Source organism: Falco naumanni, chromosome 19 (genome assembly GCF_017639655.2).
Source record: "Falco naumanni isolate bFalNau1 chromosome 19, bFalNau1.pat, whole genome shotgun sequence".
NCBI classification, from domain to species: Eukaryota; Metazoa; Chordata; class Aves; order Falconiformes; family Falconidae; genus Falco; species Falco naumanni.
Window position 1 is genome coordinate 1,371 of NC_054072.1, and position 26,134 is coordinate 27,504.

At 57.6% G+C, this 26,134-nt stretch overlaps 1 protein-coding gene and 1 long non-coding RNA gene across 8 annotated transcripts in view; one reads left to right on the plus strand and one right to left on the minus strand.

The window, feature by feature from the left end:
* Nucleotides 1-624: 624 nt before the first annotated feature.
* LOC121099228 (2-oxoglutarate dehydrogenase, mitochondrial) overlaps nucleotides 625-26,134 on the minus strand; it is a 34,539-nt gene continuing 9,029 nt past the window's right edge. For 2 of the 7 annotated variants that reach the window (XM_040617899.1, XM_040617898.1), the window contains exons 3-24: nucleotides 24,740-24,928; nucleotides 19,987-20,089; nucleotides 15,012-15,056; nucleotides 12,466-12,581; nucleotides 11,139-11,293; nucleotides 10,558-10,704; nucleotides 9,997-10,087; nucleotides 8,898-9,077; nucleotides 7,667-7,795; nucleotides 6,884-7,063; nucleotides 6,368-6,520; nucleotides 5,585-5,687; nucleotides 5,245-5,373; nucleotides 3,931-4,081; nucleotides 3,708-3,835; nucleotides 3,446-3,624; nucleotides 3,225-3,296; nucleotides 2,637-2,759; nucleotides 1,985-2,057; nucleotides 1,179-1,342; nucleotides 936-1,090; nucleotides 625-851 (exon numbers count right to left, since the gene is read on the minus strand). In XM_040617899.1, coding sequence (XP_040473833.1) covers nucleotides 731-851; nucleotides 936-1,090; nucleotides 1,179-1,342; nucleotides 1,985-2,057; nucleotides 2,637-2,759; nucleotides 3,225-3,296; nucleotides 3,446-3,624; nucleotides 3,708-3,835; nucleotides 3,931-4,081; nucleotides 5,245-5,373; nucleotides 5,585-5,687; nucleotides 6,368-6,520; nucleotides 6,884-7,063; nucleotides 7,667-7,795; nucleotides 8,898-9,077; nucleotides 9,997-10,087; nucleotides 10,558-10,704; nucleotides 11,139-11,293; nucleotides 12,466-12,581; nucleotides 15,012-15,056; nucleotides 19,987-20,089; nucleotides 24,740-24,928 — 2,886 coding nt within the window. In that variant the 3' untranslated portion in view covers nucleotides 625-730. Of the gene's footprint in view, nucleotides 852-935; nucleotides 1,091-1,178; nucleotides 1,343-1,984; nucleotides 2,058-2,636; nucleotides 2,760-3,224; nucleotides 3,297-3,445; nucleotides 3,625-3,707; nucleotides 3,836-3,930; nucleotides 4,082-5,244; nucleotides 5,374-5,584; nucleotides 5,688-6,367; nucleotides 6,521-6,883; nucleotides 7,064-7,666; nucleotides 7,796-8,897; nucleotides 9,078-9,996; nucleotides 10,088-10,557; nucleotides 10,705-11,138; nucleotides 11,294-12,465; nucleotides 12,582-15,011; nucleotides 15,057-19,986; nucleotides 20,090-20,188; nucleotides 20,310-24,739; nucleotides 24,929-26,134 lie in introns of those variants that run through there. The other 5 variants (XM_040617900.1, XM_040617901.1, XM_040617902.1 and 2 more) reach the window with 5 other exon arrangements.
* Nucleotides 11,301-26,047, plus strand: LOC121099229. Its single transcript, XR_005831432.1, has 3 exons — nucleotides 11,301-11,788; nucleotides 23,056-23,061; nucleotides 26,037-26,047. It is a non-coding gene; the product is annotated as an uncharacterized LOC121099229 (long non-coding RNA).

The window sequence follows — 26,134 nt, forward strand, 5'->3', positions numbered from 1 at the left end:
GAGCCCACTGCGACGGCATGGCCACCCACCTGCCTTGTGCCAGCAGCCGGTGCGAGTGCCACCCGCCCACCGTGACTCCCGGCCCCACGGCTGATGGGGAGCTGGGTGGCACCGGGGGGACGCACCAAGGAGGCAGGAAGCGGCCCGCAGCCAGCGCCCAGCGCCCCGCCCCCCCCACCTCCACGGCAGAACACGGAGCCGAACGCCCCCCCGAGCGGCTGCAGGGCCCCAGGCCGGGGTCCCAGTGCGGGCAGGGTGGGACAGCACGTCCCCGGCACGGCCGGGCTGCCCTGGAAGCTGGGGCGGGTGGGGTGGGCATCACCCATCACCCCCAGACTCGCCTTGGTCCCACGGTGGGGGCAGCCACCCCACGTCACGCCCCTCCACGAGCAGCAGGGGCAAGTGCAACAGCAGACTGGGAGGGACTGGGAGATGGCCGGGCACATTGCACTGGTCACCCCCAGAGAGGAGCCCCAGGGAGCAGTCCCCCAGGGGACCAGGGGCACGAAGGGTCTCCCCCCCGCCACAGCAGGTGGGGGCAGCTCCCAGCCCCTCTCAGCTGCCAGGGCAGCTGCGCCAGCGCCGGCCCCAGCCCCGGTGGACAAGGACTCCAGCTGCCAGTACAGGGTTGGACAAGGTCTGTAGTTACGGAGGGAAGGGGGAGGCGAGCGCGGGACAGACACGGACAGACACAGACGGGCGCATGCTGCTGCCGCCGCCGGGCTGGCACTTAGGCCAGGTCCTTGAAGGCGTCGAGGTTGAAGGCTGTGTCAAGGAGCCGCTGCAGCTCCGTCAGGTGGGTCTTCTTGTTGCCGGTGGCAGGGGCAGCCGCTGGCTCCCGCCCTGCATACCTATGGGGGAGAAGACAAGGGGTGAGGGGGGGTCTGCACCCTCCAGCCTCCCCCGAGCATCACGACCACCCCCCAGGTTCCTACCAGACGGGCTTGGCGCGGTTGATGGTAGTGCGCAGCCGGGGTTTGACGTAGTCGTAGTAGCCCTGGTTCTTGTGCTCCTCCTGGCACCACACCAGCTCGGCAGCTGGGTACTTCTGGGCTTCCAGCTGGAGGAGGTCGAAGGGGAACGGGGAGAGCTGCGGGCAACACGGAGCGGCATCACAGTGGCGCCACGGGAGCAGCACCCCCAGCCTGTGGGCCCAGAGGTGGCCGGACCCTGCTCACCTGCTCCACCCTGGTGACAGCCACGTCGGCCTCCATCTGCCGGGCCTTGCGCTCACGGGTCAGGTCGTAGTAGACCTTGCCAGTGCAGAACAGCACTCGCTTCACCCGCTCAGGACTCTGGGCCGCAGGGCCGCTGTCGGGGATGACACGGAGGAAGTGGGTGCCTGCCACGGGAGAGGGTAGCACCGTCAGCCACAGCAGCCTGCGGCACCGCACCGGCAGCTGCCTGCACCCACATCCCACGCCAGCTCCTCCGGGGACCCCAGCCTGCGCAGGCAAACCGGAGAGGCAGAGCCAGGCAGCTGGTACTGGGTCAGCTCCCAGTACAAACCACCGCAACTCTGTGCAACCTGCGGCTGCCAAATCCGGGTGGCACCGCTCTGGCGGGAAGGGGCTGCCGATGGAGGAAGTGCCACGGCAAAATCTGGAAAGCCGAGCCACCTCTCTCCTGGGCACCAGACTCGGCGCTAACAGGGGGTGGCTCCAATCTGCTGGGTAGATGGGCGCAGCCAGCACAGCCCAGCTGCAGCTGGGGCGAGCACGCCGCCTTGGCACCGGCGGGGAGCGGGGAGGGAGGAAGGCAGCCCACGTGCCGCGCTGGCACAGAGCTCTCTGCACGACTGCCTGCGATGCCCCCGTGCCAGCAGCATCAGCCCTGCTCAGCTGCTCTTCGGCACAGGGAGGCCGCTGCCAGGCGGACTTTGCCCGAGGCCACTGGCTCCTGCCCTTCACCCTTCATCCCGCGGATCGGCGGGGGGTGGGGGGGGTGGGGGTGGGAGAAACGAGCACCTCCGCGCCGCCCATACCTGGCAGCATGTCGTCAAAGCTGGAGCGGGCTTCGGGGTGGCGCAGCAGCGACTTTGGAGTGAAAATTATCAGCTGGAAGGAGGGGGGAAGAGGCAGAGCAAGGCGGTCAGCCTTGCCAGAAACATCTGCCCTACAGACAAAGGCCAGAGCACCGACCTGTCCACCCTGCCCGGCCCCCCCGCCGCCCCCACCCCCCGAGCCCAGGAGCAGCCGCAGATTTGCTCCTCGCTCGGCTGCCGTGCTCTGCCAGATCTGGCATCTGCTTCCAACAGCACCAGCTCTCCCTGTCCGAGCTTCCCCCAGCGAAGAGGCCACGGTGCTGCCGAAACCTGCTTGGCCCGCAGCTGGAGCTGAAGGCAAGCGGCGGGACGGCGCTATTTACCGATGCCCACCAACCGGCCCTGGCGCCTGGCCTGCCCACCCAGGAAGGGGCCACAGCCACCGCCGCCTGCGCAAGCCGGCCGGCAGCACATCATGCACCGAGCCAGTCCCCAGCACCACGAGGTCCTTGGCCCGGCCAGAGGCAAACTGCCCGTGTTTGCTGCCCAGGTGCAAGAACAAGCCCGCCCCAAGTCCCGTCCCCAGGCTCAGCAGGGTCATGGGGCTGCCCTGCCTCGGCACCGAGCCAGGCGCAGAGCTGCGGGCACTGACCGGTTTGCGGAAGGGCAGGAGGATCTGGCGCCGGAGGACGTGGAAGAAGTTGGCCGGAGTGGAGCAGTTCACAACAATCCAGTTGCAGTCGTAGAGCTGACGCACATCAAAGTCGTCCAGTTTCTGCCTCGGCGAGTGCAGTTCAAGGGATTTCAAGAAACACAAGGTGCCTCTTGGCCTCACAGCTCCAGCAGCGGAGGAAAGAGCAGCACCCAGCCCCCTCTCCCTCCCTCCCTCTCCAGAGCACATGGACACCCACAGAGACCCGGGAGAGGCTGCAGGTCTGTGCCCCTGCCTTGAGGTGGCCAGCAACACCCCCACCTCCTGCTGCTTTTGGACCCATCTCTGCCTTGCATCGTGCAGCAGCCCCGGGGGTGGTGGAGGTTCAGCCCCCTTCCCGAAACCCTCCAGCTGCAGCACGAGCCCAGGGCATCCCACACCTCCTGCTACTGGCTCCGCAGCCCCCGCTGCGGCCGTAGCACTGTGCAGGGCCCACCCTGGTGGTGTTGCCCCCCTCCCCGTTTCAAGTCAGCAGCTGGATCCAGAACACAGGAGGGCCAGGCTGAGCTCAGCACGGCCGCCACTCACAGGGAAGACGTCAGGATCGTCATTGCACATCTGCAAAAATCGCTCTGGGCGGGCGGAGGAGTGCTCGGGACCCTGCAGGGACCAAGCAGCGGGAGAGTGAGAGGGGGGCGAGGCTAGTGCAAGCAGCTGATGCTAGGCGCTGCCACTGCTGCCCTCAGCTGCTTCTTATGCAGGCCAGACAATGGGCACCCCTGGGTGCCCATGAGCTGGGGGCTCCTTACCATGCCCTCCATGCCATGGGGAAGCAGCAGGACAATGCCGTTCTGCCTCACCCACTTGGCCTGCCCGGGACAGATGAACTGGTCAATTATGCACTGGGCGGTGTTGTGGAAGTCCCCAAACTGGGCTTCCCAAAGCACCAGGGCGTTGGGGCTGGCCATGGCAAAGCCCAGCTCAAATCCTGAAGGATGGGAGAGAAGCGAGGGGGTTATCTTCCCAGAGTGGCCTCACCCCTGGGCAGCAAGCACAGACCTCCTCACCCACCGAGGACGCCGTACTCCGACAGAGAGCTGTTGCAGACAGTGTAAGGAGCCTGGTTGGGCCAGAGGTGGTTCATGGGGATACAGGTCCTCTTGTCCACATTCTGATCATGCAGGACATGGTGGCGATGGCTGGAAGAGGGGAAAGCGTTACTTCACCGTCACCCTTCGGATGCCTTCCAGAAAGGCTAGAAGCACCTTTGCAGCCACCAAAAGCATGGCTTTACCTAAACGTCCCCCTCTCAACGTCCTGGCCACTCAGGCGGATGTGGATGCCCTCTTTGAGCAGGGAACCAAACGCCATGTACTCTGCCAGGGCCCAGTCCACTGTCCGGTTCTTCACCATCTCCCCACGGGTTTTCAGGATACGGCTCAAACCTGCCAGGACGGAATACGGGTTGTAGCCCACACAGGAGGGAGTTCCAGTGACACCGTGTTTCTCCCACAATCCACCCGCGGACCGACAGACTGCAAATGCCTGGAGGTAGAGGAACAGATTCACCTCTGCCACAGGGATGAACCAGGGATGAGGAATCATCCCTGCAAAGAAGGATCGGCTGCAAAGCAGAGCTAGCTCAGTTCACTTCCCTTAACCACAGCTCCCTTGTGAACTAATTCTCATAGACTCACAGGGTGCTCTGGGGCGGAAGGGACTTCCAGAGTCCCTCCTAGTCCAACCCCTCTGCCACGAGCAGGGACGTTTTCACTAGATCAGGTCGCTCAAAGGCCCGTCCAAGCTGGCCTTGAACTCTGCCAGGGACGGGGCGCCCGCAACTTCTCCGGGCAACCTGTGCCAGCACCTCACCAGCCTCACCGTAAACACTCCTCCTTTATTTATGTCCAATCTAAACCGGCCCTCTTTCAGCTTCAAAGCCTCGCCCCTTGTCCCGTCACTACAGGCCCCCGTGAAGTCTCTCCACATCTTCCTCGTAAGCCCCGTTGCACACCAAAAGGCCGCGGTGAGGTGTTTGTGGAGCCTTCTCCAGGCTGAACACCTCCAACTCACTCAGCCTTTCGGCACAGGAGAGGGGTTCCAGCCCTGCGATCATTTCCGTGGCCGCCTCTGGACCTGCTCCAGCAGGCACACACCACAACACAGGGAGCTCCACCCGAACGTAAGGAAGGACTTCTTTACTCTGAGAGCGACAGAGCACTGGCGCAGGCTGACCGGGGGGGCTGCAGGGTCTCCTTCTCTGGAGACATCCAACACCCACCTGGATGCAACTCTGCAACCTGCTCTAGCAGAACCTGCTTTAGCAGGGGGTTGGACTAGATGATCCCCAGGTGCCTTCCAACCCCGACCACTCTGTGATTCTGTGAACAGGTCCATTCTGTCCTGCGCTGCGCACCCCAGAGCTGGACACAGTGCTCTGGGGATGGGTCTCAGGAGAACAGAGGGTGAGAATCCACTCCCCCCACCAGCTGGCCACACGTATCGAAGCACTGTAGCAGGTCCCTTCATCTCAGGCCATGTTCCAGCCCTATCTCACATCTTCTCCCGAACGAACGCCCAGTTTGGCATAGCTTCTGCAAGCTCCTACCTCCGTGGATGGTGAAATCCTCCACTGGCACTGAGCTGGCCACCTGACCAATGTGCGTCAAGTCCTCTTCGTTCAGACCAGTGGAGGGGCAGGTCATGCTCCGGGGTTGGCCATCCAGAGTGAAGAAACCTGCAGAAGGAGCAGCAGCCCACCATGTTGTGGGAGCCATGCCCAGCTCTCTGTGAAGAGCTCAGACCACGGACACCGTCAAGCAAGGGCGGGGATTGCCAGGAGCGGAGAGCACCACCCCACCAGGGCGATTTACCAGAATATAGCTGTCACAGCTCTAGAGAAGCCAGGGTCTTTGCTAGGGACCTCCCAAACATGGCTAGCCGCTTACCAGGCCAGGGTGAGTCCAGCCAGTGCTTGATGTGCAAGATCTTTTCATCCTTGGATCTCGCGTGGGCCTCCTCGCAGATCTTGTCATACTTGGCGATTTCCTCCTGAAAGGCAGAACCAGGAGGCAGAAAAGCATTAGCTTTTAGTGGTCTCCAAGCAAGGGTGATGAGCCTGGGGGCCTCGGCGTGAGCTTGCGAGGGTGCTGGAGGACACAGCTGGTCCCCACAGCAGGGCAGCCCCAGGGCCGCACAGCTCAGCCTTAGAGCGCAGAGCTGCTGCCGCAGGCCCCTGTCCCCCTCAGGACAGCTCCGCTGCCATCCGAGCCGGCAACTCACATTCTACCCGAAAGATGCTGCGACGTGGTACCGGGGGCAACAAAGAGCTGGCAGAGCTGCTGCCACGCTTGCTGCCAGGGAGGCAGAACTTGTGCAGGGGACCTGCCCCAGATCCCCCCAGGCCACAGTGAGCCCAAGTGCTGCTCAGCCCAGCTCTTCCGTGAGTCGCAGCTGCACTGCAGTGGCCCAGCACCGTATGGCTTGTGCTGCACTGATCACGGGGCATCCTTGAACTACATGTTCCTGTGCTGTTCAGGACGAGCCTTGGCTCCTGACCTGGTTGCTGCCAGGTTTGCATTGCTCACCCAACCCTAGCACAGCCCTGCCAGCTTTAGGTGACAAGCACAAGCAGAAACGGGCATCATTCACACCCAGGTAAGAACCAAACACGTAGTTTGTACCCGGAGATGCCGCCTGCAGTTTTCCTTCCAGGCCCCAAGGGACAGTACCTCGTACTCCAGCTGATTTACCACCCCCTGGGAAATCAGCAGCTCTGCATATTTCTGCAGCACTGGCTTCTGTTTCCGGATCTGTTTGTACATCAGGGGCTGCGTGAACATGGGTTCGTCCATCTCGTTGTGGCCATTGCGTCTGTAACAAACCTGCCGGGAAGGGAAAGAGCCTTTGAAAGCAGCTCCTTGCAACCCGCGACTCCAAAAGCAGTCGGAGGTACCTGGATCTCTGTGCTAGGCAGGGTCTGAAACAGCCCAGGAGGGACCCCCGCACGTCCTCTCCAATGTGGGAGGCGAGGGCAGGCTCCATACAGAGACGGCGTCACCTCTCCAAGTGCTATTACAGCCTCGCTGCCTTGCTTTACACCATCTCCTCCCTACCATCACGTCAAAAGGGCCAAACAAGCCCTGAGGAGAAACCTCAGCTTCCAGAAAATACACCCCAAGAGGTATCAGCAAGCACCCACAGCAGAGCCACAGCTTTAGGATAACGCCTTTTGCCACGTTCCTCACCAAATCCACCACCACGTCCTTATGGAAGGTGCTACGCCACTCTGCTGCCACATTGCACACGTAGACGACGGCCTCTGGGTCGTCTGCATTGACGTGGAAAATGGGTGCGTTCACCACACGGGCGACATCGGTTGGGTATGGGGAGGAGCGGGCCATCCGGGGGTCTGTTGTGAACCCAATCTGTAGCAGGCGAGAGGGAACAGGACCAGCACAGTGGTAAGGATTTGGAATATGGCTCTGCTACTCAGCTCCTCCTACGGACACTCATAGACTTGGGCACTTGGGGCAGCTGTTTTACCAGCTCAGGAAAGCACCGGGTGAGCGCACACGGAGCTTCGAGGGCAGCTCGGCTGCTATGCTGAGCTGGGGGCTCCCCCACCATGGCTGCACTGCTCAGTCATAGCACAACCCGCCCGACTCCTGCACCCAGGCACCGCAGCCCGTTCCGGTCCCGGCACCTAGGCTGTTGAGCCGCTGCACCCACAGGGATGGGCTGGCCCCGGTGAAATGTCTCTGGTTTACATGGGGCGCAACAGAGCAGCCCTGCGTGATCTCAGATGCCAAGCACCAGGCTGCACCACCTCTCTGCCAGGCTGGACTCAAAAGTTGCTCCTGCCGAGTAGCCGGGTATGGAGTACCCCCTGCTGACCCCAGGATCATGGCTCACGCCAGGAACGTTGGCTGGGAAACAGCTACTGCCTGCTGCCAGCTACCACCTAGACCTGAACCTGCAGGGGCTGATCTGCAACAGACCTGCTTGGACGCAGGGGACTTGCTCCTCACCTGGTTGTTCACCACAACGTGAACAGTGCCGTGGGTGGTGTAGGAGGGAAGGTCGCTCAAGTGGAATGTCTCATACACGATGCCCTGCCCAGCGAAAGCGGCGTCTCCGTGCAGGAGGATGGACATCACCTGGGAGATGTGAAGCCACAGCAGTCAGCAGGGGCTCTGTGGGGCTGGCAGGCAGAGGCAGCCACCAGGAAAGGGCCCAAGTCTCATCCCCGTGAGCCTTTGGCCTCCCAGACAGGACATGGAGCAGCTCGCCAATGCATCTGATGCTTTCTCAGGGGATCGGAGAGGAGCCAGCCACGATGGGCGCAACTGCCAGGGAGAAGGTCGTGGCCACCGGTTCTCCCCCCACGCCAGGACAGCACACTTGGGATGCCTCAGCCAGGCAGCGGGACGGCACCTGGCGCGCAGCACCTGGGAGGCGAGTCCCGTTCCCAGACACACACTTCTCAAAGCAAAGCCTTCTGTTAACGGGGGAAGACAAGAAAAATGCCCCTTTCCCCCACGCTTTCACTCCAGAAGACCTCTGGGCAGGATCTAGGCCAGAAGCCAGCTCCAACTTCAGTGACGTTACTTTGCTATCATTCCCAGGGGCTGGCTGAGGACACCGCCTGTCAGATGAGGACAGTTTGTCTATTTATATCCAGCCCTCGGGGTGCAGGAGGAAGGGAAGCACTTTTGATCTCACCCTTCCACTTCTTGGTGTTGGAGATAGGTCTGTGATGAATCAGACCACAAATAAACCCCCCCCCAGCCCGCTCCCCTCCTGCTCTCCCAGCTGGGTGTGGAGAGCTGCCTCCTGCTGCCGGCTCCAGCTTTCCCAGCCCCAGGAATGGTTACCCCCGGTCAGGCTGAGATCCCTCAGCTGGAGACTCCTAGTGCCGAGTCCCCCAAGCTGCCCTGCTTGGATTGGCTTCTGGGAGTGCCCCTCATTTCCCCGCTTTCCAGCCAGGAGGTCGGGCACCTGCCGCTCCCCGCAGCCTGGCTGAGCCAGTTGGCTCAAAGACTGAGGAAGCAGCAACGGGAGCCCGGGGTGGGCGAGCCCCTGCCAAAGTTGTCCCCAAAGACAGCGGTGAAGGACGGCAGAGCAAAGTCAGGGTGACGGCAGGGAAAGGGGCACGGCAAACAAACACCAGCTGGGTTTTTTCACTTCCCACCAACCTGCCTCCCACCAAACCCCATCTGGCCCGGGCCACTTCATTGTGGGTGTCTCAGCACCACTCACCTTCTTCCCTTCCGTGTCCCCGCAGTAAAACTGCTCTGCTTTAGTCTTGCCCTGAACAACGGGATCAGCTGCCTCCAAGTGCGAAGGATTTGCCACCAAGGAAAGGGTGATATTCCTGTCAGTGACACGGTTAATCCGCCGGTGGTACATTCCCAGATGGTACTTCACATCACCGGAGCCCTGATGGAGGGGAGAGGAGAGTCACCCCGAGGAACCTGGGTGGCTGTGGGGGCACAGGAGACCTGAAGCAGGATGGCACTGACCCCAGGGGCTGGAAAAAGGGGGCATCTTCTGGAGGCGGTGGCAGAAGGCAGCAGGCACTCACTTTAGGAACTGACCTGGCACCCAGCAAAGCAAAAGTAGCCCGCTCCAGGTGCCAAACCACCCACACACCTCAGACACACATCAAGCCCACCCAGGTAAGGTTTAAGGTGCAGGGGAAGGACCAAGTGTAGCGAGTTTGGGGAAGACACTGGAAAACATGTCACGCTCACCCAAGCTCTAGTCACACTGCAGCAGTACAGCTGTCACTGGCACTGCTCGCAATATGCGCCTTGACACCCCAGGGTGCTGCTTTCTCACCTCACAACCCCATCTGAAGGGCACAGCAGGATAAGGCCAGCCCAGCCCAGCTTTCCAAAAGCCAAATGATCCCATCTCATGATGCTGGAAGCTTTGGAACACGAGTGCACACACAAGCGACTCAAGCCTTGGGGCTTTTGCATCTGCTTTAGGGCCCCACATGGGGGCCGGGGGCTGCCGCGAGGGTACAAGCCAACCCCTGCTCCCAGCTGCCTTCCCCTCACCTCGCCGTTCACCTCAAGGCTGCTTTATGCCCATGGAGAGCCGCTGACCAGCCAGCCCGTGCTGGAGACACCAGCAGCAGCCAGGGCACGTCACCCCCAGGACAGGCAAGGACAGACCAGCACTGGCACCAACACGAAGGCTACAGTCGCACAGGTACGCGGGGAAACCCTTGCGATGCCGACGCCGCCCAGTGACACCAGTGACCCAGTCCAGCTCATTCTGCACAGGCACACACCCAAGGACCACACGGGGACAGGCAACAGCAAGCAGCTACAGAGAGGAGGAGACTCACCTCATCAGCAGCCTCCAGCTTGGAGTCAAACTGGCAGAAGATCTGCTCCAGCTCTTTCCTGATCACGTTGGCGAGAACATTGAGGCGTCCCCTGCAAAAGCAAGACCATTGCTGGCCACCGGCCAACTTGGCATCGAGTGCAGACGGTGACTTGCCATCCCCCCATCAAGCAGAGGTGGTGCGCAACCCTGCCCCTCCTGCGATGGCTGTAGGGTCACCCAGGGAGGGCTTTCCCGAGAAGGAGACTGCAGACCCCTCAGCACAGGGACGGACCGCCCCACCCTGACAGCTGCCCCAAAGTGGGCAGGCTGGATCCTGCTCTGGGATTCCCGCTCTGCCGACGGAGCACCACGCCCCTCCAGGCGGATTTACAAACTAGCTGAAGCTGAAAACGCAGCAATGAGCGGAGAGCAGCCAAGGCCTGAGCTCTCCAGCTAAGGTTCACCCCCAGGCAAGACCAGTTAGGTGACGGCAGAAACCGGTGTGCCCTCCAGTACCGAACCCCGGCTGCAACCCCCTCCTCCACGCCCCAAGCATCACCACGGAGAGAGGCAGGATTACCTGTGGGGCATTCCCATGATAACATAATCCACTCCCTTCTCGCTTGACTTATCAATAATGGTCTTTAAGGCTGGGATCAGCACTTCACAGCCCTCCAGACCAAAACGCTTCTCTGAAGACCATTTCCGATGAAGGAACTCCTCAAACCTGGAAGGCAGAGAGAGTGGGATCAGTGCCAGGGCTACAGCTGAGGGCAGAAACCAGAGAAAGGATGGGGACCACAGCAGGGGAGCCACAGCATCAAGTGATGCTTTAGCAGGCATCGTGCAGCAGCCCAGTCACCCTGGTCTCCCGCAGAGCTTGGCTGGCCGCTCCCCCACCCCAACAATGCGCTGCACTTCAACCTTATTTTTAGGCTTCAGGATCTTTTATTGTCTTTCAGGATCACCCACATTTGCAGGTTCTTTGCCAGCACCTGAGCCTGCCAACCCAGCAGGTCACTGGCATCACCCTGCTGATTAAGCCAACCGTGACAGATGACGACAGATGACGTCAGATGGTGACTGCCTCACTCCAGCTGGGAGCAAACCACCCCGGGCAGCAAGGGAAGGGAAGGAGAAGGCGAAGCCCCCCCAGGGTACCTGGTAGAGCGGACCAGCCTGGCCAGCAGCGTGCGTTTCTCTTCATTGGTAAACTGCATGATGCCCGGAGTCTCAAACTTCTGCCGGATCCACTGGCACTGCTCCAGGTCGTTGATAAACATGAACTCTACGCCGATGTGCTGGCAGTACGCCATCTGCCCCAAGGGGAGGAGAAGGGCCATGAGACAACAGCCAGGGCTGTAGGACCTCCTCACCCCTCGGCAAAGACAGGCACATGTGTGGCATCGTATGGGACCGGGGTGCCAGGGACTCTCTGATCCCTCTCTTCAGCCTTCCAGCAAGACAAAGAGCCCTCTTGCACCAGCGGAGACACAAACCCTCCTGCCTGGCAGCCCCACCACGCTGCCTGAACGCCCGCAAGTGCTGCCTGCGGCAGTGGCCCAGGGGACCCACGAGCAGGGCCGGGCAGCCAGCACCGTGCCAGCCCCCCCGCGGAAGCCCCATCTGAACTGTTCTCCCAGGAAAGGTGACGTGGCAGAGGACAACCTGGGATGCTGGGGGGCAGCTTGGAAACTGCACACGACCCAGCATCAAAATGTTGAATTCCCTTTCCCCAGTGGGCCCTGGATCGGACCCTCAAGTGCTTTACATCCACCTTGGAGGCATGTTTTCCCTCTTGGTGGCATCAGGTCCACAACACCACTTCACATGGCAGGGAGACAATCAGCAAAACAACCACCTCCAACAAATAAGGAGCCCGTTCTTACAGCTTGTCTAAGATGTCGGTGCAGCTTTGCTTCTCCCAAGGTCAACCTGTCTTGGCAGAGAACAGCTGAGCAAGTCCGCAGCTTGCCTGAGAGCTGTCTGCGCTCTCAGACCAGGCAGAACAGGATACGAAATTTGGCAGGAAAGGGGAACTGGCTGCAAGAGGTGGAAGCCCCAGCCCCAGGTTGGAGCTCCTCCTGCACCCAGACCCTCCAAGAGGCCACCACGCAGGGCAGCCTCCTCCTCCAGCCCGCTCCTGTGCTCTCCCAGCACAGTTTGCTGCTTTCAACTCGAAAGCAGCTGGAGAGGTTTCAATAAATGAACGGTTCAGCTGCCTGGGATTTGTTCCACCTTGGGCAGAGCAAATACGTTGCCCCAATGCAGCATGAAGCTGGAGGTGATCAGAGGTGAACAGGTAACATGGGGCAGCTGGCAAAAGTGGGGCAAGCACCGAGGAGCAGCTCCCAACGTGAAAGGCTTAAGACCTGCAGGTTGGCCCAGGCTGCGGGCAGCAGCAGGACCCAGGACCTTCAGAAAGCAACTACTCTGCCCCAGCCCCATCTGCAAACAGGTCTGGCAGAGCCCCCCCTGCCCTCCTCACCTCCAGCCGACGGATGATCTCACGGAGCGGAAGAGCCGATTCGTTTCCACCGATGAAAGTGGTTGTGGGCAAGTGGAAGACCTTGTCGAGGTCAGACTCATCCAGCCCGTAAAAGCCTGCAGGATTTTTCACGGGTGGGACAAGCGAAAGCAAGAGAGAAAAGGAAGGAAGGGGGATGGGGGGGGGACACCGTCACGCAGGGACCGGGTGCAATTGGGAGAGGTGGGGAAGGGACAAAAAAAGCAGCATAAAACCAAAAATAAGCATGAGGGAGGTTTATACAGATAAAATCCAAGCCATAATGAAACAAAAAGACATTGAGCACAGAACAAGGTTATTATGAAAGGTAATGCAGGAAATGAAAACACAAAGCAATATACGTATGTATATGTATATGTATGTGCAGGTAAACCAGCAATTAAAATCCAGGGTAAGAGTCAGGGAGTTTGTAGCCCCAAGAACACAAAAAATACACCACAAATCGTAACAGAGGGGAGAGAACGGGAACAGCAATTGAAGAGGAGTCACCGAGCACAACAGAGGTGTCACCACGTGGTGGGAATTAAAAATGAAGAGTCAACGCAAGAGAAGGAAACGGTTAAAACAGACAAACCCCAAAGAGGGAGAGAAAGAGAAGCGAAAGAGAGAAAATGGCATCAGGGCTCTGCGATGACGGACTCTCCTGAATAGCTCAGCCCGGCAGCAGGGCAGCCAGCTGGCCCCCCGGGGGGTTCTGGTGCCCAGATACCCCCTCACCCAATTAACAGCCTCTCAATTAGGGGTTTAGCCTAGCTCTGCTCAGCAAACTCCCTCCTTCTAGGTCCTGGCACCTGGTGGTGTGTAGGTGGCTGCTGCTTGCAGCAGGTGGGGCTGCGGGGGGCTGGGCTGTGCCTGGAGAAGGTGCTGAGCAGTGCTCAGAGCTGAGCATCGAGCTGTAGAGCTGCAGACAGGCCCCGACACCACCCACGGCTGCAGCAGCGTCGGCAGGGCCCTGCCAGGGCCCGCAGCAGCTCCACAGCACCCCAAAGCCATCGGAGGTGCCTCAGCACCCGCTGACACTCACGGTTGTCTTTGGGGAAACTGAGGCACGGAGGAGGAGCGGCAATGGACTCGCTGGGCTGATGCAGCAAGGCAGAAGCGGAGCCGGGAAGGGCCGTCCCAGGACCCTCGGGAAGCAGGAGCCTGGCTGGAAGGGGCGGGCGAGCAGAGCTGCCCGCTGCTGGCCCACAGCCCTGAAGCCCTTCTCGGGCTCCTGTTCCCTGCCCCCCGCAGAGCCAGGGTTCAGGGCATTTTCTAACCCAGGGCCGGAGCCACAGAGGAGGCAGCTGCCACCGCTCCTCCCGGCTCCCTTCACGCCACCCAATGCCCCAGCCGGGGGCTCCTGCAGGGAGGGCACAGGGGATGCCACCTGCAAGCGCTGCAGGGCAGCGTAACCCACCTTCCTCTGAGCAAAGGGAGGCAAAAATCAGACCCTCCTGGGCTGGCCCTCCTTGAACTTCACCTTAAAAAGAGTCTGGCCCTCGCTCTCTGGTCAGGAGCAGGGGATGAGCTGAGGATGGGGCTGGCCACCGCTCGTCCCTGTGCAGCCTCAAGCACAGCGCTTGCCGGCGGCTGGGAACACCCACAGCAAGCCTGGAGCAGAGGTTTTCCTGGCTGCCACTGCCGCCCATCCCCTGCTCTGCCCACACGACCCTCCCGGGCACCGCCAGCGCCAGGGAAAGGAACTAAGCTGGAGCCCGGGGAGCTCAGCTCCAGAGCGGTGGTGCCTGGAAGCATCGAGCCGCAGCCGGCAGCCGCCGCGGGTTTGGCCCCATGTCTCCAGGACGTCTCTGTGGCTCCTAGGCAAAGAGAAGCCCTGGGGAGAGGTGGCGTTAGTACGCACCATCCCAGAGAAACCGCTGGCTGGAGGCTTCAGGGAAGCTTCAGGTAACTTGCTGTGGCTCCCACCCTGCAGCACAGGGCTCCGGCTCGCTCTGCCGTGCCGGTTTGAAGATTCAGGCACGCTCCGGGGGGGGGGAGCGGGTATCAGATTTTGCAAGGAGTTTCCAGGGCTCTAAGCATCTCTGCTTCTGCTTTGCTGCAGCCTGCCAGCCTTTTTTTGACAGTGCTCAGTATTTATAGGCAGCGATACCATCAGACGGGAGGGGAGGCTAGCGATGAGCGGCCAAATTTTCACCATGACAAAACCAGGGCAGAGTCAGAAGACAGCTTGGATTTTTAGGAGACTTGAACCAATTGGGGAGATTGAGGCCTTGTAAAATGAACGTTCACAACAAAACGTGTAGTCTAGCAAGCTAGGCATGCAAACACACAGTATGGAAAAGGCCAGCAAGGCTCTACATTGGGGATCTCTACAGGTGAAGCATCACTAACCAAGCACCTACATCAAGACTTTTAGCGGGACAAATTAAAAATAAGCATGTTACAAAAGTCAAGAGTGGTGTGAGACGGGAGGGGTCCGCTTTATCAGCTTGGTTCATGCCCAGAATAACCTATTCAAAGAGAGTCCTGCACTCCAGAGGGTTAAAGGCTCATTAATTGCATACCTCCTACTGTTAACACTCTCAGCCGCTCCTTGAACACTGCGAGATCTGGGGTGGGGAGGGAAGGGGGTGCAGAAAGGGAGAAGACAGAGAGACGCAGTCAAAGTTAGTAAAAAAAAAAAACAAACCTGGAACTGTGAGAACTAGTCATGGAAAGCACAAGTCAAAAAAATACAGTATTTCAAATACAGTCAAAAACCATCAGAGGCAAAAGGGTTGGGATGGAGGACGACTACGCGCCAGGTGGAAAAGAAATCCCGGTGGAAAGTCTGGTGAGAGGAGGGAGGGGCAGGGAGAGGAATGGGGGGCATCAGACACTGGGGAGCAGTTGAGCTGCATGGTTTGAGATCTCCTGTCACGTGCACCCCTCGGATGACAGAGGGAGACCGCCCACCACAGCGTCTTCACCTGCTACGACCAAAAAGCACCTTCCCAACAAGCTGCGTCAAGGGCAGCGCTATCCGCCACAGAGCAGCGAGATGCCTCCCGGCAACATCTGCTCCCAGAGGGTTTCGCTCTGCTCATCGCTAACCAGATTTCAAGGTCACCCCCAAGGAGGCACCGCTACTGCCTACACACAGGCAGGAAGGGGATCAGGGTGTTAATGAGCAGGCCGTTAACGAGGAAGACCAGCACCGAGGCAGGCACGCACGATGCCATCATTGCTCGAGCATGCTCAGCACAGGCGGGAGCGCCGGCGCACCGTGCCGGATGCAGGCAGGGCTGCCGGAGTGGACGCAGGGCTCCAGCGTCACTGGAGCTGTGCCTCCCGGCTAGGTTAGGTGACCCAAGTGCCTCAATCTCACCTGGGTTACAAGAAATGCTTTGAACACACTTCTCCTTTCAGTCAGCGGGGGAAAATCCCACGTTTAGGTGAGATGTTTGGGTAGTAAGGTCTCCAACTGGGGAAAGGGGAGGTGGCGGTGCTCCCAGCGCATCTCCCAGCAGGGCTTGCCTGGCTCTTCCCAAGCTGGAGGACTATTTCCTTCCATTCCACTGGGCAAGAGGCACGAGCAGCTGCCTTCCACAGAGAGACAGACAGACGGACAGACACTCAGACACACACTGCCTTCCATGCACCACCTGGATTTCAGTGTGCCAAACTATTATTTCCTTGAACAGGTCACCTCAAGTTCCTGCAGTCATCTTGTCCTTGTTTGACACCACTTACCATGCCAGATCAGCTGCAGCAGAAAACCAGGATGAGATGACTTTTGGGTTTTGGTTTGGGTTTGGTTTTTTTTTTTCAAATGGAAAAGACAAGAGAAAGAGGAATTTGGTGGCTCCAGCCCCACCACTTGTCAGACCGAGTACCCCCAGGGAAGCTTTCTCCCCTTTACATATTCTCCAAAGCTCACACTGCTTAATCCAAAGAGAGCTTGCAAACCAGACACAAACCAGTTGCTAAACAAAAGGCAACTGAGAAGAAAGATCAATTTCTGAGATTACCCATGCCGCTCCTTTGAATTACAGCAGTGCTGGGCCATGGTTTAAGCTGCTGGCAGTAGAACTTGCACCACAAAAGCTGACCTTTAAGGATTTCACTGCTCAGAAAGAGGAAACAAGATCGTTTCCAAGTTTCAAAACCACTCCTGTTATTAACTGCTCTGTCAAGTCTTAAGAAATACTCTTTCAAAGCAAAATAAGCCAGCAGGATCTGCTTAGAAATTGGCTTTCTCTGCCACAAGCCAGCAACACCCGACCTTGGGCTCAGCCGGAGCTCTGCCCACGCTCCGCACCAGCGCCGCTCTCCTCCCCTCACGCTAAGCACAGTTTGCAAGCTACATTTGCCAAGTTGTATTCTAAGACTGACCAGATGAGGCTTTCCAGGATAAGACGACCAGAGGAAAGTATTCAGTATAAATAATACTTACAGCAAGATAATAAAGCCTCCTTTGGCTGGACATAGCCAGCCATTTGAGTCCTACCACGAGACACACCCCCAGCATGAGCTAGTGGCTGATAGCAGCATAGCTTGTTTCCAGGGCTCATTATTTCCAACGAATTCACGGATTCCTGGTAATTCAACCAACACCAGGAACTGCAATGACAGACACGTTGGTATGAAAGCCACAAAGGAACCAAAATTAAACAACGCTTGGCTCAGACACGGAGGTCGCAGGCCGAGATTCTCTTCCAGCTGATGCCCACAGACCAGCCATGCCTGAACTCCTTCCACCGCGGGGAGCCCAACTGGGTCACGCTGCTGGGCTCATGACCGCTCACCCAGGAGGAACAGGAAAAATGGAGCTTGTATCGCTGGACCGGGATTCTGTTACAGCTGACGATGCTGTCAGCCCAGCTCTGCAGTTGGGGCTCCAAGAGAGGACCTGCTCTTGGGTCACTTTGGGCTCTCCTTCCTCTGCAGCAAGGATGCTGCTGGAGCACACCTTGCTTCAGAGGAACCACAGCGTCAAAGCAGAAGAAAAGCCCTCTGAACTGGCATTTGCCATTGAAGCAGCCCTGTGACTTCAACGTCACAAAGTGGAAACAAGCAAGGAGCAGTGTCCCTCTCAAGGGTCCATACTGGGACCAATACGGTTTAATGTCTTAATTAGCGGGGACAGTGGGATTGACAGGGCCCTCTGCCCGGTTGCAGGTGACACCAAGCTGAGTGGTACAGTCCGTAAGACTTGAGGGAAGGGATGCCATCCAGAGGGACCTCGGCAGGCTGGAGGAGTGGGCCCATGTGACGTTTATGCAGTTCAACAGGGCCAAGTGCAAGGATCAGGGCAATCTCCAGTCCCAGCACAGACTGGGGAATGGACAGATGGACGCACGGACAGATGGATGGGTGGATGGATGGAGAGCGGTCCTGCAGAGAAGCACCTGGAGATGCTGGTGGGTGACAAATTGGACATGAGACAGCAGCGTGCCCTTGCAGCCCATAAAGCCAAACACACCCTGGGCTGCATCCAAAGAAGCGCGGCCAACAGGTACGGGGAAGGGATTCTTCCTCTCTGCTCCCCTCTCTTGAGACTCCACATGGTGCTCTGCATCCAGCTCTGGGGTCCCCAGCACAAGACAGACAAGGACCTGCTGGAGCAGGTCCAGAGGCGGCCACGGAAATGATCGCAGGGCTGGAACCCCTCTCCTGTGCCGAAAGGCTGAGTGAGTTGGAGGTGTTCAGCCTGGAGAAGGCTCCACAAACACCTCACCGCGGCCTTTTGGTGTGCAACGGGGCTTACGAGGAAGATGTGGAGAGACTTCACGGGGGCCTGTAGTGACGGGACAAGGGGCGAGGCTTTGAAGCTGAAAGAGGGCCGGTTTAGATTGGACATAAATAAAGGAGGAGTGTTTACGGTGAGGCTGGTGAGGTGCTGGCACAGGTTGCCCGGAGAAGTTGCGGGCGCCCCGTCCCTGGCAGAGTTCAAGGCCAGCTTGGACGGGCCTTTGAGCGACCTGATCTAGTGAAAACGTCCCTGCTCGTGGCAGAGGGGTTGGACTAGGAGGGACTCTGGAAGTCCCTTCCACCCCAGAGCACCCTGTGAGTCTATGACTTACTGATCGGCATGGTAACTGCTCCCCACACCCAGCTCCCTTTTCTCGTAAGGGAGAGCAGTCACTGCTACCACTTGCAGCCGTCCGGCTCTGGGTTTCATGCAGACCCTGCTTTCCTCTCAAAAGGGAAACACATCCAACAGGCACAGGGCTTCAGGGCTCTCTGTTGCTGTGATTCAGAAGGATCGTAGTGCCCACAGCACTGGAGCACTGGCCAAAAACGCTGAGCTAAAAAAGGTTCCCCTCACGCCGCCTTCTCCCTGGCCACTGGGACTGGCTTCCAAGTCACCTAAAAAAAGTCTCCCTGCTCCCCTCGCAGCACCAACTACGAGCACATGTCCTCTCCTGCGCCTGGGTCCATGGCCATCATCTCACCGCCTCTTCCCATCAAAATCTCCCCAGGCACAGGGCTTGCTCCAACCCAGAGCCAGCCAGCTCCTGAGGCACAGCCAGGGCTTGGTCCTCCAGACAAGCATGTCAGAAGTCCAGACCTCGGGATGAAGCAGCTTCCCCATCATCCAGCGAGCTGGGACAACTAAAAAACCTAATCCTTCCCTACAACTCCCAGTACACATAATCCTACACGAGGGTCCAGCAGGTCCAGGGTGGGTGTCCCTGTGCTGGCAGCTGAACAAGGAATCAAGATCATTTACATGCACCGTACGCTCTGATCGGCTGTTTCAGCTGTGCGAGGTTAGTAATCATCACTGCTGCTCTAAGTTAGAAGCATGCCTCTCGAGCACTCACAGTGCCAGGGTAATGACCCTTGGAAAGCACCAGCAAGGTGGAAGAGCTCAGCGCCACAACCTCGTTCTAGCTAGAAGAATGGCAGCATACTATAGAGATCAAATCTAAAGCATGTTGGCAGGTGCTGAGTTTAAGCACTTTCAGACTAGGATTTCAGGTCCTAGGCACCACACACACTTCTGTGCAACACTCATGCATCTTTCGCTCGAAGGCACTGGGATTTCCACTTCTCTACTTGGACGGGAATGCATCCCAAAGCTTCCTTGTTATGATCACTGGCAGGGACTCATAGCTCAGTCTTGGAAAAAGGGGGCAATGAAGGGATTTACCAATGCTGTGGCAAGCTGGGAGCAAAGGAGGGCCGAGCATCGTTGCAGGGGCACACCAAGAGGCACTTCTCAGCCCTGCAGAGACAAAGCTAGCCCATTCCCCCCAGCTCCCGGGGCCCCCAAGAGCAGCAAGAGGAGCTGAGGGAACAGACCTCCAGCTCTTACCAACACAAAACCTCTCTCTGCTTCACATTTCCAGAAGATGCAATTGCTTCCACCCCTGGATGAGTGAGTTCAGTGACATAATTAATTCGGCGCCCCGCCGGCTCTAAATTTAGAGTGATCATTACTAAGGAAACTTAAGACCTTTCCCCCCTTACCGGTGAAGCGATCTACGTACAAAGCTGTGAAAGAGAGAGGAGCTCAAGCAATGCAGCACTAACTGCTCTCAAAGCCCTCACCCAGTTTGTCTGTGGATGTGATAAGATCAGCTGGAAGGGAGGAGTCCAGATCTGCATCCAAGATGCCCAGTGGGTCGAGTTGTGCTACATGATGCCCTCGAATCTATGAAATGGGCCAGGAATGGAAAGGAGAACAGGTACCAAGAGGGAGAGGGGAAAGGGAGAAAAACAAAAGAGGGGAGGGGTAAAAAAGTTAAATTACATTATAATTAATTTGCAGAGTAATTCTCACCGACGTTTGGAGAAACAGTTACTGGCGCATCATCAAAATTTACACAACTAATGCCGAGAGGATCAAGCTTTGCAATGTGATGACCCCTGACCTGGAAGCAACAACACAGATTAGTCATTAAGTTAATTGAAAAGACGTTCCTTAAAAAAAAAAAAAACAACCAAAACATGCAATCTCCTCTTTACATCTTCTGCAGAGCCACCCCGATTTCTACTTTCAGCTACAGCAAGTAGGTGTGAGTGTCTCCAGCTGCTGCGACCGCTCTCCTCCGCCTGAAGCCAGACTTCAGCGGGGCAGGCAGAGGGACAGCGATCTCCTCCACAGCAGAGACCTTCCAGAACTGAGGTCTGAGGGTCCCCCACCGCTTTCCCAGTGTCCAACCCCAGCACCTGCTCTCTACAGGTGCAGTAACTCCACACCAACGGTTTCTTCCTAAGCATCACAGAAACGAAGAGGCAATCTTCCAGATTTTGGCAGATTCTGCCAACACGGCAGAGAAAACAAGCATCACCACCAGCAGTAGCTCCCGAAAAGGCAGAGGAACGTGTCTGAGGAACATCTGCCTGTCTGTGCTATTAAAGGTCAGCATTTTGGAGAGAGGAGCCTACGGCAGGACTGGGAGCCCTCTTCTGGGAAGAGGCAGGTGCAGAAACACCAAAGACCTTTGGCACCAAGAGCCCTGGTGGCTCCCAGTGGCGCCAGTCAGGTCAGGAGTCACCACACTGGGTTTGAATCCACATCAGAAGCCAGGGAACAATGAGAGGTAACGAGGAGTTCTGCTTCTCGCCTTCACAGGAGAAGGTGCCCGCAGACAGACCCCAGCACATCTTGCTGGGCAAACTGAATTCACCTCAGTGGCCAGCACCACACGTGGGCAATCCACAGTTTTATTTCTTGACAGCTCCTGCTCTTTCTTGAAGCTTCAGGCTCAGCTACGCTGGGAGCGGGGCAGGAAACACTGCTGCCATGGTACAGGGCGCGGTGCCTTCCTTGCACTGTGACAATGGTCCTCCCGGTCATCAGGTCTGTTACCAGTTAGAAAAAGCACTTGCATCCATGGGGATTACTAAACCCCTTGTACAAATCAGACATCCTGATCCGACCTTATTTACCAGAAAAGCATTCCTATTCTGAGTATCTCAAGGGTACTTCAGGAAAGAATTTTTGTGGCTTCACCAGCCAGAGCCTGGAATCAGCCATAGACGTTACAGCAAACCAAGAAAGCCCCGAACCCCACATGCTCTCTGCAGGGCCTGATGACAGCGTGCCCCTGCACACCGGTGGCTGTGTGGAAAGCTCTTCTTCTGGACCAGCTTTGTCTGGGAACTATTTGCTTGTCCATCTGGCAACAAAGCGCTGGGGCTAGCCCATCACTTAGCAGCTGGCAGGACGCAAGCTCACCAGCCTGATCCCCATAGCCAGGATGCTCTCACCGGGACCAGGAGGACACTTTGTCCAGCAAACAGCTTTGATCTGAGGGTGACCGGTAGCTTTGAGGTCAACTCAGCAGTTTGCAGGTACACAGCAAAAGCTCAAATGGGTGTGGGAGCAAGGAGATGGCCTCTTCCCCCATAGGAGCCATGCTGCTCGTTATTCTCCACGTGCAACACAAGCCGAAACAAGAAGCCCAATGCCAAAAAAAAAAGACCACAGCAGATCTCTGCAGGAAGCATCACGCTCGTAGGCTCTGATCGTGACAGGGGACTTCAACCACCCAGGTATCTGCTAGAAAAGAGGCGCAGCAGACTGCAAGCAGTCCGGGAAACTACTGGAGCACGTTGAGGACAACTTCCTAGTAGAGATGATGGAGAGCCCGACCAGAGGAGAGGCACTGCTGGACCTGTTGCTCCCTAATGCAGGAGAACTTATTGGAGAAGTCAGGATTGGAGGCAGCCTGGGTGGCCACAACCACATCCTGATGGAATTCTCAGTCTTGAGGCGTAAAGGACGGGTAACAAGTGGAGTCAGGACCCTAAACTTCAGACAGGCAAACTTTTGGCTAATTAGGGTGCTAGTGCATGGATCCCTTGGGAAAGTGCCCTTGGAGACAAAGGAGTGAACAAGAGCCAAGAGATGTTTAAGGATGTTTATATTTATATATATTATATATAAATATATAAACATATATCTGTGTGTGTGTGTGTGTGTGTGGATATTTAAGAGGGAAGGGATACCATCCAGAGGGACCTGGACAGGCTAGAAAGGTGGGTCTGTGTAAACCTCATGAAGTTCAACAAGGCCAAGTGCAAGGTTCTGCACCAGGTTGGAGCAGATACAGGCTGGGGGACAACTGGATTGAGCCCTGTGGAGAGGACTTAGGGGTACTGGTGGATGAAAAACTGACTGCAAGCCAGCAACATGTGCTCACAGCCCAGAAAGCCAAGCATGTCCTGGGCTGTGGCCAAAGAAGCGCGACCAGCAGGTTGAGGGCAGTGACTCTCCCCTCTGCTCCATTCTGGGGAGACTGCAGACTCCGTTCTGCAGTGCTGCCTCCAGCTCGGGGACCCCCAACACCAGAAGGACATGGCCCTGTTGGAATGAGTCCAGAGGAGGCCATGAAGATGATCAGGGGGCTGGAGCACCTCTTAAAAGGACAGCCTGGGAGAGTTGGGATTGCTTGGCCTAGAGGAGAGAAGGCTCCAGGGAGACTTTAAAGCAGCTTCCAGTGCCTACAGGGGGCTTCGGCAAAGATGTGGAGCGATACTTCATCAGGGAGTATAGTGATAGGATGAGGCGTAATGGTTTTAAACTGAAAGAGGGCAGATTTACCTTAGATATTAGGAAGAAATTCTTCCCCGTGAGGGCGGCGAGGCGCTGGCCCAGGCTGCCCAGAGCAGCTGTGGGTGCCCCATCCCTGGCAGTGCCCAGGGCCCGGCTGGACGGGGCTGGGGGCACCCTGGGCTGGGGGGAGGGGGCCCTGCCCACGGTAGTGGGGTTGGAACTAGATGATCTTTAAGGTCCCTTCCAACACACACCATTCTACAAGAAACAATGACTTGGACATGCAACCACAGCCACAATTAAGAAGCCGCTGCTGACGCTGCAGTGGGTCGGTCACTGCTCACCTACGATTACAGGGACAATCCAGCTCGATCCAATTACGAAACTGATTGCCTGGTGGTTTCAGCAGTTTACCCGCACAGGCAGGACTTCCTCCTGCCTTCCCACTCCTCTCTACCTCCATACACTGCACTGAACTTCCCCGCCTGGACACCCCACTGCAGCCACAGCCCTGTGGTGACACCGGGGTGGGAAGGGAGGTGAACTTCTCACTGCAGACAGCTTAGAAAAATACATCCAAGAGCAACCACCTCCCAGTGGTGTCATTTGGAGACTGAAGAAGCGATGGGAATGCAGAAGAGGTTACAGATCTTTTGTTCAAACCGCTGACCTGGAGCCGCTGCCTCCAACCACACCAGTTTGAACTCGGTACCTGCCCGCTTGTTCCAGCAGCGAGAGCCGCACGGCCTTCAGAAACAGCTCGCCAGGATCCGCCCGGACTGGAGAGCGGCAGGGTGGTCACCTCCCATGAAATCAGCCACGAGGAAAGAAGCAGGTCCTCACAAACAGGTCCCAGCTTCCCCTTCTTACAGAAAAGCACGGCAGTGCCCCAGCATTGATGCCGGCACCTCAGCGGTGAAGGCGGGCAGGGCAGGGGCACCTTCTTCAAGCCGGAGAGCAAGGCCAAGGCTGGGCAGGCCTTTGGACCTGTGCAGCGCTGCAGTTTTTGCCTTAACTGCAGCAATTTGTTGAATTCATGCTGTTGTTCAGCAGCAGACTGTTGAATTTTCCCTGTACCTGAGCAGGAACACAACCTGCAGCGGGTGCTTTTTCACAGGAACGGGTGAGAAGACCACGGTCACACCTCCACAGCATCCGGGTTTGTTAAAACTTCACACGGCAGCCCAAATTAGAGCCCCCGCGCCTGACAAACCAGGGTGCAACCAAATGTATTTAACAGACGTTCTCTTTAGTTAAAATTGGCTGGCCATCCCCTAGCCAGAGGGTGCTTCCTTCCTGCTCAAAACTTGTTTCTCCTGAAAGGCCCAGCGGCACCACAGGCCTCTTCCGTGCCACAAATCACAAGGAAACATTTTCTGAACTTTTATCTTAGGACCTCAGAAGTTCTCGCAGCAACATGGGGCAAGCAGGGTGTGCGTCCCGCGCCGCTGTTGGGCATGGCAGGAGCCCACAGCACAGAGGCATCGTTCCGGAGGCCAGCAAATCACCCTGTGAGGAGAGGACCACCCCCTCCCCGCCACTGTAATTGCTCTGTTTGGGTGACAATAGCTTTAACCTTCCTATTGTTCAGCAAAGCAACAGCTGAGCTTCTGCCCCAACAGATCAGCAGCTCCTATTAAAAACCAGGCAGCGCAGCACGCATCCTGCATCCAGCACGCATCCTGCATGCTCTTCATGCAAAACACATGCATCAGCCACACTAACCCCAGCCCCCTGCAGCCACTGCACGCCCCTCTACAGAGGGCATGCTCCTCCTCCGCGCAAAGTCAGTCTCTTTACCTGATAAGCTCTGATGAGAGATTGCACTGCGAGATGGTCCTCCACCAGTTTATCTACGTTGGGCTGTGCTTGACCCAGGAACTGCGCTTGGGACAGCACGGAAAGGCTGGTACTCAGCGGAGGGGGGCTTTGGTAAGCAGTGCCCGGAGCAGCTCCAGCATTGGCGTTGCGAAAGAAGATGTCCCATGACTAGGAAAAGGGAAAGAAGAGAGGCAAGAGGGTCATTACCTGTGACTCAAACACATCCTCACTCAAGGTTACTGGGGTCTCAGCAGTATTGCCAAAGCAGGGAGCACAATTCCTGGGGGGCAGAGCTGCCTCCTCCCCCGTGCCCCAGCACCATACAGCTGCTGCCAAAGACACCCACCTGCCTGGGGCAGGAGAGCCCTAAAGCTCTCCCACTATTCCAGTTACACCATTATCTTACTTCTCATCCATCTGGATTGTTTCTTTTGGGATGAGACTGTCCCCAGAGCCCCCGCCCCAGGCCCCTGAGCAGCACAGCTCAGGACAGGACATGGGTGACACCCCTAGCTTGGCTCTCAAAATCACTACTGTGAGCAACGAGCCCCAGCCTGGTCTTCAGGCTCTTCTTCCCTTTTCTACAGGGCAGGAGACTGCCCTCTGAATACCCACAATATTTTCTGGAAAGTATTTTTGCCTTGTAGTCAAATGCACCTCTTCCTCTTTTCCTTTGTCTAAATGGCTTGAGACCCAAGTCCCCGCATAAGCTGTGCTGCACAGCCCTCAGCCAGCAACGGCTTTTTTCTTTTTCTGTCCCCTCTTCAACTTTCCCCCCACCCTTCCAGCAACGCCAATGCCAGCGCTATGTGGATACTCCCATGCCAGCTCTCCTGTGCCCTTAGCGAGGCAGGTATCACCTCTGCTGCTGTTCCCCTCTGCAGATGTCTATTTCCAGGTGTTAAGACAACAAAGCAAAAACTCCCTAAAAAGCCCTCAACAGACTTGATGTAACTTGGTGGGATTTACCCAGCCCTGCCTGAAGAGCTCACAAATGTCCCAGGCCAAACTCAAGGTAATCCATCTACTTGGAGAGGCAGCAACGGACCTGGGGCAGGGGAGAGACCAGCACAGCAAGGTCCAGGCCAGGGCCTCCACCACACTGTCACCCCTGCTGCTTCCTACACGCTACTGACCGACAGCAAAGGACAGGGCCAAGGCGGAGCAGCACCTGCGTGCCCACACGTACCGAGGTGCCAGCTACAGCAAAGCCCGTCAGATCTGTGCGCTGGTTTCAGCCCGAGGGTCTCTCCACTGACTGGGAGCAAGAGCCCAGCACTCAGGTCCCTGCGCACCCTCAAACCTTGTGCCCGCGGGGAGCACCCAACCCAACCTCAGCAACGCAGCGCCGCGCACAGTGCTGCCCAGCCAGCC